This window comes from Primulina eburnea, chromosome 9 (assembly GCF_022965805.1).
Source record: "Primulina eburnea isolate SZY01 chromosome 9, ASM2296580v1, whole genome shotgun sequence".
In the NCBI taxonomy this organism is placed as follows: Eukaryota; Viridiplantae; Streptophyta; class Magnoliopsida; order Lamiales; family Gesneriaceae; genus Primulina; species Primulina eburnea.
In genome coordinates, this window is record NC_133109.1 from 34,345,563 (window position 1) to 34,361,477 (window position 15,915).

The 15,915-nt window shown below is 36.2% G+C and overlaps 2 protein-coding genes across 5 annotated transcripts; both read right to left on the minus strand.

Annotated features, from left to right (window-relative positions):
• Positions 1-111: 111 nt before the first annotated feature.
• On the minus strand, positions 112-7,610 carry LOC140841993 (probable serine/threonine-protein kinase At1g09600). Of its 2 annotated transcripts, none has more exons than XM_073209772.1 (8): positions 6,353-7,610; positions 5,456-5,740; positions 3,471-3,788; positions 2,889-3,116; positions 2,347-2,444; positions 1,990-2,086; positions 1,457-1,843; positions 112-1,140 (listed from the first exon to the last, which is right to left on the minus strand). In XM_073209772.1, exons 1-8 carry the CDS (start codon positions 6,908-6,910, stop codon positions 937-939), a joined length of 2,175 nt encoding a protein of 724 aa, XP_073065873.1. In that variant the 5' UTR covers positions 6,911-7,610; the 3' UTR covers positions 112-936. The 2 variants fall into 2 exon arrangements, with proteins under 2 accessions (XP_073065873.1, XP_073065872.1); XM_073209771.1 differs by having other exon boundaries at positions 1,990-2,104.
• Positions 7,611-8,392: 782 nt separating this feature from the next.
• Positions 8,393-11,720, minus strand: LOC140841994 (protein FAR1-RELATED SEQUENCE 5-like). 3 transcript variants are annotated; one of them, XR_012120300.1, is made up of 4 exons: positions 11,560-11,719; positions 9,029-11,269; positions 8,868-8,932; positions 8,393-8,793 (listed from the first exon to the last, which is right to left on the minus strand). XR_012120300.1 is itself a non-coding variant. In XM_073209773.1 (3 exons), the coding sequence occupies exons 1-3, from the start codon at positions 9,997-9,999 to the stop codon at positions 8,774-8,776; spliced, it is 1,056 nt and encodes a 351-aa protein (XP_073065874.1). In that variant the 5' UTR covers positions 10,000-11,706; the 3' UTR covers positions 8,395-8,773. The 3 variants fall into 3 exon arrangements, 1 of the variants encoding a protein (XP_073065874.1); XR_012120299.1 differs by having other exon boundaries at positions 9,029-11,720; XM_073209773.1 differs by having other exon boundaries at positions 8,395-8,793; positions 9,029-11,706.
• Between the last annotated feature and the right edge of the window lie 4,195 nt (positions 11,721-15,915).

Here is a 15,915-nt window from a genome sequence, read left to right on the forward strand (position 1 = left end):
AGTTGTAGATTTTAGGTCTCATTTTACTTTTTGAGATGAAAAGGGTGAACCTTTGACGTTCTGAATTTGGGGTTTGAATGTAGGATTTTTGTTATTTCAAACTACGAGTTAAAGAAAGAAATGTATAGAGTTGGCGGAGAAATAGTGTCAAGGGGGTGGCTTTGAGGCTTGAGCATGGCTTAGAGAGGAAGCGATGTGTACTGTTTTGTGCTGATAAAGACCATAGAACTAGAAAGAAATTCGAATGAAGCAAATGTTTTCTGGTGGATCCAAAGTTTGGCGGAAACTTTCTTATGTACTGTACTTTCGTCGAACGTGAATCATAATCAAGATATTTTTAATCAGGATTTTCACTTTGCCTATAGTTGTTGGACCTGAAATCATTATTTGATTTGTTTAATCTTTTTTTTTTCATGCTCGATATGCATGTCTCATAATTATAGTTTACCACACACAACTAGTATTCATAAGGGAAATGTCAGGGACATGAAAAGTGTTTTGTGTGCAGTATCAAACTCAATTTTAACAAGATACAATTGGATTAAAACCAAAGATTGGCAAAAAAAAAGTAGAAAATACTTCAATATTTCTGCCAACGTAACCTCTCCTCTAAAGTCTCATCTCTCGGCAAATTTAGCTCTACATTCATAAAGAATTATATATAGGGCAAAACTTCACATGTATATGTTGGCAACTACACATCCTTTAGAAAATATAGGTGCCCTCCATGAATCATTGCTCACCTGATTTCTTGTAGATTTGATTGAGAAAAGATAAGCTCTCGAGCGATCAGTTATCCTAGATCCCCGACTGTTCTTAGCCTCAGTGACGACATTTCACTCGCACGAAGCTGATGACAGAATTCTCATCATTCAGATGGATTCATTGCTAAAGGAGGAATGTATGTGTTAATGGAGCGTATGCTTCTCTCAACAATCAACGGCCGTTATTGACGTATTCTAGGAGTGAATCTGTTTGTTCGTAGTCGCCATAGCCTTTGGTCTTGTTCTTGTCCATACGAGCTTTCCTTACAGCATGTTGAATCTGTCTTTCATGCTCTTTCAGCATATCCTCCACACTTCCACCAGGAAGCAACAATGGTCCTGAATAGTGCATCCGCGTCTTCTTTAGAGCGTAACTCTGGAAAAAACAAAGAAAAAATAACGACTTTCTGTCAGAAATCACTTATTTACAATTTATCAAAATCCATCACGTATAAGCCACAGACTGAGAAATACACTCTCAAAATTAGTATCCAAGAGGTACAGGTGGCTCTAATAGTAGGAGTCTTGAATGCGAACTCCTGGATCAGATATCATGTCCGAACTACTTGTTCTAGCTCAAACTCATGGAAAGTGGACTCAGGTTTTTTTTTTACTACATGATTCATCTTTTCTTTCTGTTTGTGAGATGGGTGAACAGGTGAAAAAGAAGCATCTCTTCAAGTAAGTTTTACCGTTGAAGTCTCCTTCCGAGGCATCGCTCCATTGTTCTTGTTGGATAAATATGGTCTCTCGTGTAAATGGTGTGATGACTCAGCATCATTTATCCGTTCATATCTGGTATTCAAGCGATGTTCTGGCCAATGGGAATGGGCACTGGAGTCTCTGCTAAAATCAAGTTGTGAATTGCCACGAGCTGCCACCGAATTTGAGAATCTAGACAACCGTGCAGCTGTATCTTGGGGTTTACAAGAATCCAACAAATTTCCTGATGTTCCCCTTTGCGTGGCATGACCACGATTCGAGGATCCTCTGGAAGGTTCAATTCGGAAGCCAGAAACACTATCCTCAGAATCGTACTTGTCACTGGTGCTCTTGGGATTCGACTGCCCTTTCCGAGCCTGAACACCAAAAACTTACATTACCAAACAAGAATAGGCACTCAATATTATTGCATTATTTGGAAAGGGATATACAGAGCTAAGAACTATCAGCACATAGCATGCAGCCTTGAAAATTATCCAAGTAAGCCTCAGAAGAGAAGTACCTGGATAGATGCTTGCATTTCAGCATTAGGGTCGCTTGGTGGGATAGCTTTGGATTCTTTAGAGGTCTTTCGAGAAGATTCAAGTCCACCTCCCTTTCTGCAGGCAGCCTTTTGTCTGGAATCAAGTTGAATAAAAATTTAACGAGAATAGAAGACAACCTTAGTCATAGAATAGAGATTAAAAATTTCAGGAAGTAAACATTTAGTATAATGGCGATATTTCTCCTTCTCAGCTCTTATCACACAAGAAATACATAGCATCTTTCAGAAAATTGTTGCTAACAGTTAATCAAGTCCAACAAAATGGAGAAGTTACAATGCAAAACTACATAAGAGTACTACAGATGGAATGTCTACCTTCTTGCTTCATCTCGCATTTTGGCATCAAATTCTTTGCAAGGTGGGTATTTGGGCAAGGATGATGGATCACAAGGTAGAGGCTTTGTTGTGAAAAACTGGAAAGACAGGTAAGACACGCTCATATAAGTACACAAATTACAAAAATAAAATTGGTGAGATTGTGTTTTCAGGGAAAAACAAATAACTGAAATAGAAGGAAGTAGTGCATAATTTTGAACCAAGCACAACAAAAAAGGAAAAAAAAAATTGATTAAAAAAATATTCGGAATGAGGCATAAATATGATAACACAAAGCTACATGTTAACTGGATTCCATGACAAAACTGCATTTAACAATGTCATGTATCGCATGCAAATAAATGCAATTCAGTAATAAAATGTTTCAAAGATCTATTCAGCTCAGAGGCGCGAGTCACTTACAATTTATACACAATCATAATAAGGGACTAGCTATCATATAAAGGTGTAGATTCTAAAGGGAACAAAAGGAAGTTTGAAACTACCCAGATGAAACTTGCAGGAGAGAAAAGAAGATTTACCTCACTTTGAAGAGCTGAAGTCGTAGATCCTCGACACTCTGGTTCAAAAGCAAGGAGAGATTCCACAAGTGCTAAAGCAGAAGGAGGAAAGTCCTTGAATGTCTCATTCACACATCGTTTATAAGGATGTTGAGGTTTGAATATTGTCACGTGTGGTAATTTCGATGTTTTCCAGTATTCTTCTGAGGGTGAACCACAAAGTTTAAAGATTTTGTGCAGTTGTTCAACCTGCATGTAATGTTGATTCTCAACAAGAAGCCAATTATAGGGTCATAAGAGAAGTACAGAGCATTTCCGAAAAATTGTTTATAAGACGTAAACCTAGAAAACTGTAGGAAAACTTCATTTAAAATGTACTTTTATGAATTAACATCGATTAGAAGATCAAGATAAATCTCGATATGCAGGGAAAAGAACAAGATACAATCTCTTGTCACACGTAAAGAAAATCAAGGTGCAATTATATTCTTCCGTCATTAACCAAAAGGAAAAACCTATAAACTTGAAATAAAAGAAACAACCTTCACAACTGGGCTAGAAAGAAATGCTTCAAATCTCAAATCCAATTAGGTGAGAATGTACCTCTGTCCTACCAGTCATAATCGATTTTCCTGAAAACAATTCGGCAAGAATACAACCAGAACTCCATAAATCTACAGAAACACCATAATTTGTAGCACCAAGCAAAAGCTCAGGCGGTCGATACCATAGGGTAACAACTCGACTAGTTAAAGGCTGCTTTTGATTTGCTCGGAAAAAAGTTGCCAGTCCAAAATCACCAATCTTTAGAACCCCATTGTTGTCAATCAAAAGATTTGAACCTTTAATATCACGGTGCAAGACTCCACGGCTATGACAGTGTTCAAGTCCACGAAGCAGCTGCTGCATGTAGCATTTGATCTGCATGGCCATTACGAGAAGCACTTGTAATAATATTCATGTGGCACGGATGAAAAATATATTAAATTGTTCCCAGAGTAAATAAGACTAGGAATCAGACAGGTAAATAAATTACCAAGAGCAGCGCTACCGCAAAAAGCACAACTACATCCGTGAAGCAGACAGCAAAGTCTGTACAGGTTGATTATGTCTCCACACAAAAAAAACCCTCGATGACCAATTTTGACAAATTGATTTCAAACATGACGTCAAAATTTAGCCCAAAGGAAAATGACAATCACGTCTTCAATTTTAAAGAAGATTTCAGCCTCGATTTTAAAGTCAAGGCCTAAACCTCGACTTTAAATTAAATTTTTTTTAAAATTAATGTGAAGTTGCAGATGGCATAAATGACTTTACTAAAAATGATCAACAGATTCCTAAATTACTTCAATCAAGAGGTACAAACTCATCCTATTCTGAAAAAGGTTTGCTAGTGAGTCAAATAAAATCAAGGGGTGTGAAAATGATTAGAAGAGAAGATATTCATTTTTATTCCACTATTTTTAAGTAGGATATGGTATGAAACAGAATAAAATATCCCAACTTAATGTCATTTTATACAACAGGCAGGAAACCAAGTATGTAAAGCAGAATAAATAATGCATTGTTCACCATTATAACTATATCGTGTATGCCTAAGTATTTCCTCAAGGGGATTATACACTTAAACATGCATTGATGTTCAATATCTTCCTGGAGTTCGCAAAATTAGATGAGAAAGACATGAAGTCGACAAAATGAAGCCAATTCACGCTTTCTCAGGCCCATATACTTATATATGAGTCATGAGATATGTCAAAACTCATTTGAGCAGCTGTCCTCGAGCCTTCACGGGGCTGAACATAAATTTGGCAATTTATAATAAAATGAGTTCCTCCTAGATATTATGTGCTGTCAGTTCGCGAACTATATTACATTTCTCAGCTACAACATTTCACAAGAAACATATTTGAACATCCAGCAGCCTACTCTATCCACATTTTTCTATCGTTGAATCTTAATTAATCACATTAGTCACAATACGGGTACAACATATTATTGTAGGATTTCATCTATACTAAAAGATGTGTTTTCTTAAATTCAAAAATTGGGAGTTTGAGCATTGCAAATCAAAGAAATAAAGCATAATTAGGAATACCTATTTGTCACAAAATAACAGTGGCCATATAAACGCTGGCAAAAACATTTTCTTAAAAAAAATTCTTTTGGTAAAACAAAATACAGCAGCACGCTAAACCCAAATCTTTACTAAATCAACAGCTCTACTGCTCTCATTCCAGAGCTCCACTTGTAGCTTTGGAAATCGGTTATCTAGACTGACATGGAAAAGTCAAATCATGAGCATATTATCTGTTAGAGTTGCAGCATCACTTATGCCTCGTCATAATGTCTTACATGCAGCCAAAGGATTCTACCAGATATTTGCAGATACGAGGGTAAAAATCGTTAACAGAAACATTTAGACGAAATCTTCTACTAGAAAGATAACATTGCCTCCCATGGTAGATGCATAAAGGTGGTAAATAGAAAGAGCAGAAACATTGTTTTACAATTGTCTGTCAATTGAAAATTCATGAGGACAGGGTCTGAACAAAGAGAAAAAAAAATTGAATAGAAACACGAACCTGTGGTTCTGTAAATTTAACAGTCGGTGAAGCCAATAGTCCAGTAAGATCATGCTCCATGTATTCAAATACAAGGTATAAATTTCCTGAAACCCTGGAAGTGACTAGACCTTCAAGCTTCATGATATTTGGATGATCAAGCCTACGAAGAATGAGGATTTCCCTAGCCATGAAACGTACACTATCTGGATCCATATTGACAAATCGCACTTTTTTCAGTGCAACAATTTTCTCAGTTTCAAGGTCACGAGCTCTGTACACACTGCTGTAAGTTCCTTGACCAATCTGAAAGGTTGGGAGTGCATAATAAAAAATGTTATGAAATGAAGGAATATTGGGGAGGTAATAAGATATTGCAAACAAAAGTACGCCGTTGTTTAAAAGTGAGAAATTAAGTTAATTTCACATGATATGCGTTGTTTCAAATGCACCAAGTAATGGTTCCTGTAACAAGTTATTCACCGCCCAGAGCGCCTACCCCATGTGAAATATGGAAACCTCAGAATTTTGTGTTTGAAGAAATCAACATCACTAAAAGAACCTGAAGGAATAACATTTTGTGCCAGAAGATAATGAAATATTCGTCCGCGCAGAATAAATTTTCTATCCAAAGAAAATTAGTGTCACAGAGATATCCATGTCATTGCACAAGAAGCTCTAATGATATTTTCCTATCTATCTTTCTTGCTAATACCTAGGCAGGTGTATTGATGTGGATACGCAAGAGTATACAAGACATAGATGTAGAGTGACATATAACTGCAGAATATTTCAGGCAATCGAATGACAAGATAACTCAGGACAAAGAACAGCTATAACTCACCATAAAAATATAACAAAAAGAAGATTCAGAAATATATGATGCCTTCAGAATAAGGCAGGATAAATTTAATATACCTTATCCAACTTCTCGAATGAGTCTGCTTTTCGAGGAATCCATCCTTTGATAGCTTCCCCAGCCACAGCAGTCAGCCATGATGGCCATCCAGCAACAATTTGTGTGCCATCTATTCCATTTTTTACGCTTAATACCCTGCACATTTGAGGCTGCCCCCCTCGTGTTCCCACCTCCATAGTTGCCCGTCTTTGTATTTTGGCCATTTCAGGTTTCTCAAAAACCATAGGCTTCTTATTCCCCTCGTCCCATGCAGATGGGGTGGAGCCAGCACTTCTCACAGCATGCTCTCCTGATATAAGCCTTGCTGTTGCATCATTGCCTCCATTATCAATCTCCACCACAACCTCCTCATTCCTTGAAGAAGAAGATACTAATCTTTTTGAAGTTTTTTTCAACTCTCTCTCATTCTTAACCTTGTTATCATCATCATCTGTACTACCTTTAGAGCAAATGCAACCCATTCTACACAAAAGTTTAAGTCCCCTGTTTTTCTTTACAGGAAACTTGAGGTTCCAAAAATGAAAACCTATTTTGCTTTTCTTGAGTACCCGCAGCATTTAGCTGATTTGAACAGCATCATCCACATTCAAAAAACTTCAAAACAATCAAAGATCCATAATTCAATTAAAAAACCCCACCTTTCAGTTTTCTACAACCCTATCGTCACATACAGAACGCACCACGAGATTAATTAAAAAAACCGATGATGAAATCTATGTTAGGCAATAAAAACCAACTCATTCTTGAAACCCAACGCCTGGAATCAGTTATACTTGAAACCCCACATCTCAGTCTCAACGAATTCTTGGGTTGATGCTCGGCACCCGTCAATGTACGGCCAATAAAGTTCAAATTATACGGAAACTTGAAAATTCCGATCACAAATCAGGAATCTTTAACAAAACATTAAGGCAAACACAACCCACGTCCAAGATCCAATATTTTCAGCAAGAACCAGCCCGCATTGCCCGAAACGTAAATCATGCAGCCAATCACCATAAGCAATCGGGCATGAAAAAATCAACCTCTGCTTCGTTCAGGGTTTCAGGAACAATTGATCGGGGACACGATATTTTGGGTTCGCAGATGAACTATTGAATCTTGTAACGTAAATTAACTAGAGAAATTATCTAATAATCAAATGCCGTGAAAATTTTCTCTGAAAATTGCAAACAAGAAAATGGAAGGCATTTTGTGAGAGTGACGCAATCAAGAAAGAGAGAGAGAGAGCAGTTTTGGGTCTGAGGAGCGCCTAGATTCGCGAATGACCACTTAAATACTTTTTGACGGAGTAGTATAATAATATATATATATATATATATATATATATATATATATATATTATCTAATATATGAGATTGACAAATTTATTCACAAAAAATTATGAGATTGAAAATTTTAATTTTATTTGCTTAAATTTAATTCAAACTATTTTGTTATTTATTTAAATATTATAACCATCTTTTACTTAATTTTAAAGCATTTCTTTGTTTGTTTGTTTCGTAATGATAATTATGCTGAACTTATTAACATAATAATTTTGGGTTTGGAGCAAAGGTAAGTTAGACTCGAATTCGAGTATAATATTATTTGAGTTCGACATGAAAATTTTTTAGTAAACTTGAGCTCGAGTTCAAGCGCAGCTTGATCGGATATTAATTTTCAATTTTGAGCTGACTCGATTCAATTTGCATTTTAGTTCTAAATAATATATATATATATATATATATATATATATATATATATTTATATATAGGGAATTGATACCCTGGGCGCCCTTTGGTGAGCGCCCAGTCATGTGCAGTTTATTTTTTTTTAAAAATTTGACGTTTCGCGACGGTTTTAAAAATCCGTCGCAAATGGCGACGGATTTTAACAAACCGTCGCGAAACCCACATGTGCAGTTTATTTTTTTAAAAATTCGACGTTTTGCGACGGTTAAAAAATCCGTCGCAAAACGCGACGGATTTTAACAAACCGTCGCAAAACGTCAAATTTTTTTTATAAAAAGAAAAGAGGGGACAGAGGGGCGTTCCCAAATTTCGTGTCCCACCTTCGCCCAACAGCCCACAAATGCATTAGACAGGTGGAAATTAGAAATAATTTACTACGCGACACAAACATGATGTTTTACGTCGACCACAGCGGGTTTTTATACATGTTCCATAAGTCATATGAAAGAGAACGATACAACAATATGGCAGCAGGAAAATTAAAACACCAAGATTTCTTGACAGAGAATGGTTATCATATTGAATTTGAAAATTCTACAATGCTAATTCTTGAATTAAGCAGAGGATCCTTCTCATGGTGACAGAAACCTCAAAGCTCGATGTTTCATCCACGACAGAGGTTTGATAAAGCACTATAAAATGGTTACCCCATCGCACATATTCAACTTGATAAAATAATAACCTTTATCAAATCCAGTTGTTAGAACCTGTAAAATTCAAAACAGTTATGAATAAAAAAAATATTGATGATTAACAACATATATTTAGAGATTTAAATTACCATCTATCGATCCAAAATCTTCGTCATCTGAGCTTTCTTCTTCGTTTTTATTATTAATAGTTGACCTGAAGAACGTTGAGTATGCCACCATATATTAATTTTGATGATTAACCAAATATATACAAAAATACTAAAAATTTACATTGTTGATAAACACATACCCGTCTTGCAAATTTGGACAGTTACGCTTGTCATGCTGCACACCTCGGCGTCCACACCCACGACATTTTCTTCCCTGTGTGGTTGCCTTCTCCTTTGATGACTTTAATCTCTTCCCACATCCCTTTGTTCTAATTTTTTGAGGATCAACGATATCAACAGCCCTATCTGTGGCTCTTCTACATTGACTTCCACCGCTTACTGTTGTAGTCATATTCAAATCTTTCATTTTGTTGCCAATATAATCAAACTGTGCATTCAAGAAATTTGTTCCCTCAACAGTCAATGATGCAATATCAACTAATGCAGAAGCTTTATAGGATAACCTCAAATGTCTTGACATCAAACATCTTTCTGGAGCTTCAACCACATTTGGCTCATCTGTAGGAAAAAATTCTACATTCTTTGCTGCTTGCGTCCAACGTTTCAGTATATATTTATCAGGCAAATGAAAGACTTGGTTTATACGAAAAAATGCTAACATATGCCTGCATGGAATGCCCTCAAACTGAAATTTCATACAACTGCACAATATATCATCCCCTTGTATGACATGTGTAAGCACTCTTGGTTTCGAAGAAGAAGAAGCTTGAAAATTCATTACCTTGTAAATCCCAAACTCATTTCCCACAGATTCTGTTTGCACGTAATAACCATGACTCTGACTCATTTCTTCTAGAAACTCCAACCATTTCTTTTTCGTGTAAACCGTCACCATCTGAGATTCCATTGGCCATTTGGACTGTAGCTTGGGACGCTCATTCATATCGACATGATCTGCAACTAACTCATTGTGTCTTTGGTGCCGGAGTGCCTTATTGAAACGAATGATAAAATCCATCAATGAGTTCTTGCTAGATATATATCTCTTGAAAAAAGCATGTGAACTTTCGGACCGCTGACTACTTGACATACCCGCAGAAAATACATGATTAAAATATGCTGGCACCCATTTATGTCGCAAATCAAACATCAACGACAGCCAATCATGTTATTCCAAGTTAGCATTAGACATAGCAGCTTCCCAGGAACTCTCAAATTCCTCATCTGTGGAGGAATGTAGAATGGCATTCCTTATGCTTTCGTAGTGATCACGGAAAGTCATTGGGTTTAATTTCTCAGAGAATTTGTTCAGTATATGCCACAAACAATATCGATGTGTTGTTCGAGGAAAAACTTGTGATATGGCTTTCGTCAGAGCCGGATCTTGGTCAGTGATAATCAAGTTTGGGGCACCTTGACACATGGCTTCTAGGAATTTATTAAGCAACCAAACAAAAGAATCTGTTTTTTCGTCACTCAACAATCCACAACCAAAAAGAATGGTCTGATGATGATGATTAACTCCTACAAATGGTGCGAAAATCATCCCATATTTGTTGGTGTTGTATGTAGTATCAAACACAACCACGTCACCAAAAGCAGTGTATGCCCTTCTTGACACATGATCAGTCCAAAAACACCTGGTAAATCTGTTGTCCGAGTCAGTCTCATAATCAAAAAAGAACAATGAATTCTTCTCTTTCTCAGATTCGAAGAAATCGACCAATGTTTCTGCATCAATACCCTTATGCTCATCCCTAACACTTTGCTCGTAGTTTCTGATATCTCTTTCTATGAAACCTACATGTTCAGGCCCACCAGACTCTATCTCAAATAATCTCATTTGTTGACAAGTTGGCACATTGGCTTCTGCAAATTGTTGACTCAACATTTTTTTTGATGCAGAAATACCGCGATGCGAGCGTAACAAATGCACCTTCGACGGAGTCGATAATGAATGATTATGACTTTCAACGAAAGTACTGACAACCCAACCCGGACCTGTTTGTTCCTTGACAACTGAAATCTTGGACAAACATCCGGTTCTAGTCTCACCACGGGCTCTTTCTTTTCTTGGTTGATCTTTTTTTGTCTGTTTGCTCCATCGAATATCATCTGTATGCCCTTCTTTAAAGCATACAAATTTCTTCCATACAATTTCGTTTGTTTTCTTACTTTTCTTGCTATTACTCATTCTCGCGCTAAAACCGGATTCTCGGGCATATTGGTTGTAGAATGAGAATGCATCCTCTAACGAATCAAATCTCATACCAATCTGGGGTTTCTGATCATCACCGACTTGGGGGATGTACGATTGTTCATCTCCACTATATTGATCCATTTCATCTACAGTGGCGCTAGGCAGACGTGGGGTGGTGCTCGAAAATCTTTGCGGGCGGTAAGGTGCTGGCGAGGATTGTCTGGGGATTAACCGAGCACGATTAGCGACGGTAACAATATAATCATATGAGAAACAACATCAAGTATAAAATATATTTTAACAAAACATACTAGAAATGAATAAATTTATAAATACTCCAGATACATAAATAGCTAGATCATCAACACCATTTCCTAGTGCAATTAATTAAATATGCAGACTTACACTTCACAAACATTAAAGAACATGTATGCCAATACACCGGAAACCTTCAAAATCATAAATTGGAAATTTCTTCGGAATATGAAATTTAGAACTACATCGATTTACCTTCTGATGTCGTCGGAATATTTCCCCGCACGAGAGCTCCAGAAGTTCGCTCAATCTTCTTAACGTAAAGATTTGAGCGTAGGTGGGAGAAGGGCTGTTGGGCGAAGGTGGGACACGAAATTTGGGAACGCCCCTCTGTCCCCTCTTTTCTTTTTATAAAAAAAATTTGACGTTTCGCGACGGTTTGTTAAAATCCGTCGCCATTTGCGACGGATTTTTAAAACCGTCGCAAAACGTCAAATTTTTAAAACAAATAAACTGCACATGTGGGCTTCGCGACGGTTTGTTCAAATCCGTCGCCATTTGCGACGTATTTGTAAAACCGTCGCGAAACGTCAAATCTTTAAAAAAAAATAAACTGCACATGTGGGCGACAGTTCAGCTGTCGCCCACTGGGCGCTCACCAAAGGGCGCCCAGGGTATCAATTCCCTATATATATATATATATATATATATATATATATATATATATATATATATATATATATATATATATATATATATATATATATATATATATATAAAGTTTTGATATCCTGCACACCTATCGTGCACACCTTTATGAACACCGATGAGGTGTCACTCATCCATTAGATGTGATGAAATATAGGAAAATTGCGCATCCAATGAATGAGTGACACCTCATCGGTGCTCATAAATGTGTGCACGGTAAGTGTGCGATGAACGTGAATGGTGTAAGAATTGCAATGTTATTTTCATTGTTGTTCAAAAGTAACCTGAAAAGGTTAAGCTCAAAAATGACTTTTAAAGGTTCCAACATTCGCTACCGATCTTAATCAGTATAAAATAACTCAATTTATATTTATAAAAAATTATCTTAACTTGATATTGAAATCAAGACAAAAAAATAAGCTATCGATGTGGGATTTTCTCTACCAAGTACAAGATTTCTAGTGCACCAGACACAGCTTGAAAATGCGAATTCACTTTAGCTTGTAAATGATTGATTATACTGTTTTTACTCGAGTACGTGGAGAAAAGTGTTATGCTGAATGTTGGTGGGAACCACTTTTTTAGCCCATGATATTCACTTCATAGTCCTGAATAGATATTGCATGTCATTTGACAAGATATTTTCATAACGATACGTTATCACTTATATATATCATTTCATATTGAATTACTAAACTAATATATTATCTTTTATTTGTTAATTATATATAAACCCAATTTATTATCTCACAAAGACACCAAAGACTTAACCTCTATTTTATTTCTGATTATGGTAAAATCCAGCTACAGGATTTTAGGACTCCGAATATGATTAAAATTGGGAAAAAAATGTTGACTTAGCAAGATCGCGACTTTTTTGTTGAATTAATATTTTTTTATCTTTTGTAAAATTGAGAATTGTACATGTTTTCGCTACTGCAAGTAAGATATAATTATAATATTACGATTCAGATATTCACAAAAAATATGATATCTTATTCACATGAGCCTTGCTATCATTTGACAATCTTACAGACCTAGGGAGAGTTGCCACATAACTAGAGTTCCGCAATAGACTATAATCATCAACCATATGTTTATTTGGACCACTGTCAATTATCCAATGAGATAAAAAATGATTTAACAGATATACATGCCATGTTAATTATTGGTTCAGCTAGAAAACGAACCTTGTAAATTCCCAACATCTTCAAAAATTCTACATATTGAGCAGTGAAGATTGAGACAACAATAATGCTTTTGTCCTCTGTGTTGGTGAAAAGTGAAGCATCTACTTGTGCACCATTAATCAAGTTTACAAATGACCTATGATTTTAAGGACTATTCTTAAAAAAAAAAAGGTACTATTCTTGTAAGCCTTTCTATTATGTCTCTTATTGCCATTATTAGCTTTATACAACCTATGGCTCGGTCTCAATCGGCGAAGTCTCGACCCGGCTCGCGTCGTTCCAACAACCGACGGGGACAACTTCTTGGGTTTCGGGCAGAGAAAAGCGGACGTCGTCTTCCAGCTCGAATCCCGGTAGTGATAGTACTCCGAGCACATTCAACTATAACCTTTAGAAAAGAAAAGATAATCCTTTCCTTCGGGAAGTCATTCCAGGCAAGAAAGCCAATCAGGGAGGAAAGCAAGTCAGTCAATCCGGCATTCGGACCAAGGGAGGGAAAAAGAATACGTGGGAAGCCGTGACCTACCCATTTTACTGCACCTTTAATGCCTTACGAAAAGTCTTCGAAACTACGAATTACGCTTACCAACAAAACTAAAAAAAAAATCAGGTGTTAGCGACGGTTTGGGCAAAACCGTCGCAAAACCGTCGCAAATATTATCAACAATCTATAAAATGTCGATCATTAGCGACTATTTAACATTTAACGACGATTTAAGCAAAACCGTCGTTCATTAGCGACATTGCAAGGGAACGGTCGAGGCATGTCGCTAATTAGTGAAGGTTGTGCTGAAACAGTCACTGATTAGCGACGCTTTTGCTGAAACTGACGCTAATTAGCGATAGTATTAAGAACTATCGTTATAATTAGCGACATTTTTTTCAAAAAAATGCGCTAATAGCGATAGTTTTATGAACCGTCGAAGATTTAACTCGAAGACGGTTTTAAAAATAGCGACGATTTAAATAAATTGTCGCCAATAGCGACGGTTTAATAAATTTGTATTAATAATTTTAAAAATAAATTTTATTTTAAGAAATTATAAAACAACATTTTTTTTAAATAAAAACGAAACAATTAGCGACGGAATATAAAAACAACTGTTGCTAATGAGCGACAGTTTTTGAATAAACCGTCGCTATTGTTATTGATAAATCCGTCGCTAATGAGCAACGAGTTTTGACAAAACTGTCGCGGATTAGCGACGGTTTATTGGTACACCGTCGCTAAGTAGACACAATTTGGGTCATATTCTGTTGCTAAATGGACGGCGGTTTTTGTCTAAACAATCGCTAAATGGGAGACCGTTTTTGTCTAAACCGTCGCTAATTTAGTGACGGTTTAGTTTCTCAAAATCGTCGCAATATTTAGTGACAATGACTTCAGAGACATTGTTAAAAGTCATCACTAAAACCGTCACTAATTTGATTAACGACGGTTTATTTTATCACAAAAACCGTAGCTAACATATTTTTTTTGTAGGGCAAGCTTATAAGGGAATTCCCTAGTGTGACAATTCCAATGACAATAGTCACATGTCAAAACATTTTTTTTCATATTATTTGACTTGCCTTGTACAGAGAAAAACATTGTTTATGGCATTTCAGCTGTAGATAGGGACTTGTGTTGTTCTTTTTCCGATATGATAAAAAATGTTTGACCTATAGAAGGCAAAGAGCTCATCGTTAAGATTTGATTTCAAATTTTGGTATGACCTTCGTTTATTCCCATAAAAAATAGCAATAGCTTATGTTGTTGATCATGCGCAATATATCGTTTCGATCTATCACATTTGCACGAAGGAAACACAACCAAATATGAACATTCATCCCATAATTGTTTCAGCCTATAATAGAAACTAGATACGGTATTGCTAGCTTGTGTCAACCTTCCAATTTCTCGTGCGAGGGAAAAAAAATCCTTGAACCATTAAATTTATCATATTGCTCCTTGAGATCGGCCAGACTATAGATACGTCAATTGCATAAACAATTCCTCCAAAATTCCTTTCGAGACAAAATTCATAATCCAATACAACACCAACGATCGAAATAGCTAACGAATTGAAGTAAATTGATAGTGCTCACGTACAGATTCTCGAATCCCCACTACCGCGGAGTAATGATTTAAAAAACAAAAAATCGAAGAGCAGATCAAAAAAGGACCGAAAGCCTATGTTCTGATACCATGTTAAAATGCAATGAAATTGTGCGAAATCTAAAGATCTTCATGAACAAAAATCAGAGTAAATGTTTCGTACAATTATTATGCACCAATGCAAAGAAAAAACATTTATATAGCTAACAAAGTCGAGTATCATAAGTGTGCTTAGCTAAAAGCATATTTATTATTTATCTTCTATTTATATATCAAATCTACATTTAATTTATCCGGTGTCTGCATGAATCCGTTGTTCGATTCTAACTATTAAGTTTTCTAATCAATAAATCTCTAACAATGTAGGAATTTTTTTTGATAACCACACTCGTGGTTTCATCGTGCAAGTAAAGGTTTCCAAATTTTTAAAATTGTTTTTGGAGCAAATTTAATATTAAAAAATGACATTCTCATGTGTATTTTGACCGATGTTAAAAAACAAAATATTCAATCGCAAAATGAGTTCATACATGAATCATTGGTCATCCCGTTGCGGGAAGTGGTGCACAATCTCATAACTCGGTTTGAGCCCCAAATTATTTTCCCACAAAGATG

Excerpts from the sequence above, each read along its gene's own strand:
- LOC140841994 (XM_073209773.1), bottom strand. The coding sequence starts at position 9,999 with ATGTTTGATTTGCGACATAAATGGGTGCCAGCATATTTTAATCATGTA. Across the intron at positions 8,933-9,028 it reads TGTCCAAATTTGCAAGACGG|GTCAACTATTAATAATAAAA; the intron begins GTATGTGTTTAT and ends AACGTTCTTCAG. Across the intron at positions 8,794-8,867 it reads AGATTTTGGATCGATAGATG|GTTCTAACAACTGGATTTGA; the intron begins GTAATTTAAATC and ends TGAATTTTACAG.
- LOC140841993 (XM_073209771.1), bottom strand. The coding sequence starts at position 6,910 with ATGCTGCGGGTACTCAAGAAAAGCAAAATAGGTTTTCATTTTTGGAAC. Across the intron at positions 5,741-6,352 it reads CATTCGAGAAGTTGGATAAG|ATTGGTCAAGGAACTTACAG; the intron begins GTATATTAAATT and ends CCAACCTTTCAG. Across the intron at positions 2,105-2,346 it reads ATGCGAGATGAAGCAAGAAG|ACAAAAGGCTGCCTGCAGAA; the intron begins GTAGACATTCCA and ends ACTTGATTCCAG.